At 38.1% G+C, this 6,000-nt stretch overlaps 1 protein-coding gene across 1 annotated transcript in view; it reads left to right on the top strand.

Moving 5' to 3' along the window:
* The first annotated feature begins 5,477 nt into the window (after window positions 1-5,477).
* LOC126092362 (lysM and putative peptidoglycan-binding domain-containing protein 1) overlaps window positions 5,478-6,000 on the top strand; it is a 39,536-nt gene continuing 39,013 nt past the window's right edge. The window contains exon 1 of the mRNA XM_049907904.1: window positions 5,478-5,892. Within this exon, the coding sequence (XP_049763861.1) occupies window positions 5,725-5,892 (168 nt within the window). The 5' untranslated portion in view covers window positions 5,478-5,724. The remainder of the gene's footprint in view (window positions 5,893-6,000) is intronic.

Below are 6,000 nucleotides of genomic sequence, written 5' to 3'. Positions count from 1 at the left end.
AATATTTCCCACGTGCGAGAAACCTGTACCAAATAGGACTAAGAGTGGACACTGAACGGATACAAACAAGGGCAGTACAAGTGGTCACAGTACACAGATTTGTCTGATCCATTGGACAGAGTCACGAAGATGCTAAAAGAACTGAACTAGCGGACGCGTTCAGACAGACGTAAGCTATTCTGTGAAAGACTACTTTTTTGTGATGAATCTAGGAATATACTACATTCTCCTGCGTATTGCTCACATATAGGTCGCACAGGCAATATTAGACTGATTCCAGCGCGCACAAAATCTTTTAAGCAATCATTTCTGCCGCACTCCATATGTGAATGGAAAGGTATAAAGTCCTGATAACTGGCACCAAGGGACGTACCCTTTGCCTTGCACTTCACAGTGGTTTGCACAGTAGGCGCGGACAAACTGCAGGATGTAGCAGTGTGCTACTGCTAGGAAAGAAAGTCGAAGGTACGAATGTTTACATACAGTAAGTGTTCAAGTGACTCAGTCATGTTGAGCTGAATCATAACAGTCATCAAATTCAGTACTGACACACTCGGACTGAAGAGACCGAATATCGACTGACCAAGACTGAAGACACTTGTCCAGTGGTGGATATGACAATGTTTATTGTAGTAACAATGTTCAGGTCTTACCATTGGAGCTATTTAAAATAAAACTGTTGAGTGGCCTAGAAGAGTATTTGTCGTAGGCCTACTCGTCGATGAATTCTTTTGTAATGATAGAACAATGACTACTTAAAGTGCCAGTGCTGTGACACTAGCAACTCACTGATATTGTACTTTTATGTTACGATACTACAAAGTTAAATGGTGAAAGATGTTCGAAACTCTGAGAACAAACAGGAGTGGGCTATAGGGAAAGACGGGAAATATACAATATGCACAAGAGCCAAGAGGGAACAATAAGAGCGTAAGACAAAGAACGGAATGCTCGGTTTAAAAAGGGTGTAAGACGGGGATGTAAGTCAGTCTATACATGATGACACAATGATGGAAATTAAAAAAGGGTTCAAGGGTGGAATTAATATTGAAATGATATCAGTGATAAGATACGCTGATGATATTGCTCCTCGGTCAAAGCGAAAAAGAATTACAGGATCCGCAGAGTGGAATGAACAGCCTAATGAGTACGGAATATGGACTGAGAGTAAATCGAAGAAAGACTAAAGTAACGAGAAGTAGCAAAAATGAGACCAGCGAGAAACTAAACATCAGAACTGGTAATCACGACGTAAATGAAGTTAAGGAGTTCTGCTACTTAGGCAGGAAATTAACCTATGGCGGACGGAGCAAGGAGGTCTTAAACAGCAGACTAGTACTGGCAAAAAGAAAGAGCGAAGTCTATTAATATCAAACATAGGTCTCAATTTGAGGAAGAAACTTCTGAGAGTATACGTTTGGAGCATAGCATTGTACGATAGTGAGACGTGGACTTGGAAAAGGAATCGAAGCCATTTGAGATGTGGCGCTACTGAAGAATGTTGAAAATTAAGTGGACCGATGAGGTATGCAATGGGGAAGTACTCCGCAGAATCAGCGAGGAAAGGTATGTATGAGAAACACTGACGAGTAGAAGAGACAAGGTGGTAGGACACCTGTTAATAATTGAGGACGTAGGTTGCAAGTGCTACTTTGACATGGAGAGGTTGACACCAGAGAGGAATTCGTTGCGGGCCGCACCAAACCAGTCAGAAACCTGAGGACTAAAAAAAGGCCATTTTATTGTCATATTACTATCGCAGATTAATATAATCCTGACGCAGTCCGTTCAGTCCTACCTGGTCAGTGGTGTAGCATAGGTAATGAATGATTAGTATTTCATCAAAAGAAGGTCTAAATCAATTGTCTTGTGATTAGAATACTCAGTAAAAGTAACAACAGAATGATACTATCGTTAATCTTCCCCCAGAAAGTGTTTTACGATACGAAAATATGGATTATAATTAACTGATGTAACTCTGATTTCATTGAGATAAAAGAAACAGCAGAATGGTACTGTCGTTAATCTTCCCCCAGAAAGTTTTTTATGGTACGAAAATATGGTATTCACATTTTTATTCCAATTGCAATGTTAACTCTTTAAGTGTTAAGAGTGGTCCCTCAGGCCGCTACAGTTTTTTGTCTTATGATTTTATTTATTTTTTAATTTTTTGCACGTCAAGTTACGTATGACCAAATTGAGGAACAAATCAACAAAGGTCATGGAAAGTGTCAGTACATGAAATTACAGCATAATAGTAAGAACAGATAAAAATGAAATGTTTATGAACCCGAAAAAAGTTAATCCATAAGTTTAAGTAAACGCAATCAACAACACAATAAGAATCACCTTACTTTTTCAAGAGACTCTTCGACAGAATAGGAGTGACCCATGAGGAAACTCTTCAGTTTCGATTTGAAGGCGCGTGGATTACTAAGATTTTTGAATTCGCCTGGTAGCTTATTGGAAATGGATCCAACAGTATACTGCACACCTTTCTGTACAAGAGTTAAGGAGGTCCGATCCCAATGCAGGTTTGATTCCTGTCAAGTATTAACTAAGAGAAAGTTGCTTATTCTTGGGAATAAGCTAATATTGATAACAGGAAATGACATTAAGGCATATATTACGCAAAATCGTGGACAGGGATTGACAAGAGGTTCGTGGACTTACACCACTTATTACCCATTTCTGTCCCAAAAATATCCTTTTAGATTGGGAAGAGCTATCCCAGAACATAATACCATATGATATAAGCAAATGAAAATAAGCAAAGTAGACTAATTTTTGTGTTGACGATCACTCACTTCAGATACCATTCGAATAGTAAAAATGGCAGCATTAACTGTTTGAACACGTTCCTGAATGTGGCCTTTCCACGACAGTTTGCTATCTATCTGAACACCTAGGAATCTGAACCGTTCAGTTTCACTAATCATATGCCCATTCTGTGAAATTAAAACGTCAGTTTTTGTTGAATTGTGTTAGAAACTGTAAAAACTGAGTCTTACCATGATTTAGCATTAGTTTATTTTCTAGAAGCCATGAATGTAGGTCATGAACTGCACTATTTGAAACTGAACCAATGTTGCACACAACATCCTTTACTACCAAGCTAGTGTCATCAGCAAACAGCAATATTTTAGAGTTACCAGTAATACTAGAGAGCATGTCATTTATATAAGGAACAGAAGTGGCCCCAGCACTGATCCCTGGGGTAACCCCCACTTGACCATACCCCACTCAGAACCCACATCACAGCCATTTTCAACATTGTGAATAATGACCTTTTGCAGTCTTTTGCTAAAGTAAGAGGTGACCCAATTGTGAACTACGCCCCGTATTCTGTAATGGTCCAACTCCTGGAGCAATATTTTGTGGTTAACACAATGAAACACCTTAGTTGAATAAAAAAATATGCCTAGTATTCCAAATATTTTGTTTAACCCACCCAGTACCTCACAGAGAAAAGAGAATATAGCATTTTCGGTTGTCAAATGACTTCTAAAGCCGAACTGTACGTTTAATAGCAAATTATGTGATATAAAATTATCAATTATCCTTTCATACATAGCCTTTTCAGTAACTTTATCAAACACTGATGGCATATAAATAGGTCTAAAATTGTTTACATTATGTCTTTCTCCCCTTTTATAAAGCTGCTTTACTACTGAGTAATTTAATCGTTCAGGAAACTGACCATTCCTAAAGGTAAAATTACAAATATGGCTAAATACAGGGCTAACATGTACAGCACAGTACTTCAATATTCTGCTAGGCACTCCATCATATCCATGAGAGTCCTTAATCTTCAGTGGTGATACTTCACACACACCTGTTAGGTGAACAGGACTCTTTGTGTGGCTTCCTATTGGATGGTAAGCTCCACATGCCAGAAATCTGGCACTGTTGTTGCAATTTGTTTCTTACTTTTGGGCCTTGAGAGGTCTCACGGACTACCATAGTGTTTGCGTGTCGTGTTTTTGTTGAAAGTTACCGTTTCTTCCTGGTGAGGAAAGCTGGACCATCTATGCAACGTTTTCTGTTAGCAGCAGAAAACGTTGCTAACATAAAACGTTGCATAGATGGTCTAGCTTTCCTCACCAAGGAGAAACGGAAACTTTCAACAAAAACGTTTTCTATGCGAGATAGATGTGAGTGTTCAAGAACGCCTCAGGGAATTCTCAGATGAAGACTTTGATGATGGTAATACTGACCCTGAATTCGAGTAATTAATGATCACAATACTAATTCGGAGAAGGAAACTGAAAGTTATGAGGATGTGACACGCGATAACAATGAAAAGCGCACTTCTTAGGTAAGAACATAAAGATGTTTTCGGTGGAGAAAACAGAAGTCGCTAAATAAAGTAAGAACAAGCAAAGTCAACATTGTCTTGCAGCTGCCTGGATTGCAACAGATATCTGAAAGTCTCGGAGAAAACTTTTGCAGATATGAGCCTCAAATAAAGAAACAATTTTCTGAACAACGAAAAGCGTCAGCCTTTTGTTGTTCTCGTCTGAAATGGAAAACGAGTTATCTGTGTCAACAGCGTGGTGTTCCGATTTATTTGGAGAACTGTAGGAGGGTCTGCGTGAAATATATACAGACTGAAAGCAATTACAATTTTATTCAGGGCTTCAGAAGAATAACAGGGTAATTACGCTCTTCTTGATTTTTAGACTAAAAATTTGGCGAAATTTCTCCCTTGATAGAATTATGGGGTGGAATAATCGCTCTAAGGCTGAAACGATGAATAGTAAACTCAAAGCTGATTCCAAATACAATTTGTTGCAACTGAAACGTGTTTTTCCATACAGTTATGTTGCGAATCTGTAATATCTCTCTGATGATAATGTGTGAGTAATCAGAGAGGTAACTATGTGCTGTTATTTTAGTAGTACGTAAATAATAAAAACAAACTGCAAGTTTTGTACATACAATAAAATTAAACTGCAAATTTTGCTGTGTTTTAAATTCTGCGTTGTTTAAAAAATGCAAATTTCCATAAAGTCTGTTTCCCAGAAGTGTAACGAATAACAGAATGACATGAAAATATATATTCACCAAAACAGTGGTTTTATGACTAAAAAATTAAAAACCGGTCTGAGAGACTCCTCAATAGTAGTTGTGTTCCTGTCAACATCCATAGTAGCTAAAAGTTAATTTCCCCACACATTTTGATCAATAAATTATGAGATACAGCTGAACGGAGAAATTGACATTGTTATTGTAATAAATTACATAAAGGCCAAAAAAAGCTCCATAAAAGTTCTACGCACAATGGAGCCCTTGAAAATATTACGTTTGATCTTCCGTGTACGTGCTAATTTTACTCTTGCCAATTCTTTATTGTTTCGCACGTTTATCGTTTTATGTACATGAGACAACTCTGTTTGTGTATTTGAAGCCCGCGGTCATTCGGCATAGATATAAGGTGTACTACAATCGCATTTGTGTAACGACATTTAACAGTGGATGCGCTACTCTAGTTTTGTTTTAGTAATCGATGAAGATAATGTAGGTTTGCCATTATTTTTATACTGTCCATAGTCAATGCATGTGTATATCATTTGCCTAATTTTAACGATTGGCGATTGCTAGAAAGCTTACCGGTGGTTCAGATAGATAGCACTAGCGGCAAACATGAGACACACACAAGAAGCATGGAGAGCGAGGTAGCGAGTGTTTTGCCTAATAGGAGCAGTTGACTTTTAATATAACATGGCAAGTAGCACGACAGACGAAAAACAGTCGATCAGAGAATCTGCGAAACAACCTAAAAAGTATGGCAGCTTTTGTAATCATGTTAGCCGGCAAGATAATTGTATCAAACACATAATAGTGGAAGGCGATACTCTGCAAGGAATTGCTTTGAAATACGGTGTAACTGTAAGTATGACATATCAATGAAAATAGTTGTAACAGTGTGTCAGACAGCCGTAGAAATATCTGCTGACTGCATACAGCAGCTGTGTTATCATATCCAATCTACCGATT

The sequence above is a fragment of the Schistocerca cancellata genome, chromosome 7 (genome assembly GCF_023864275.1).
Source record: "Schistocerca cancellata isolate TAMUIC-IGC-003103 chromosome 7, iqSchCanc2.1, whole genome shotgun sequence".
In the NCBI taxonomy this organism is placed as follows: Eukaryota; Metazoa; Arthropoda; class Insecta; order Orthoptera; family Acrididae; genus Schistocerca; species Schistocerca cancellata.
This window is presented reverse-complemented; position numbering and strand designations above follow the sequence as displayed.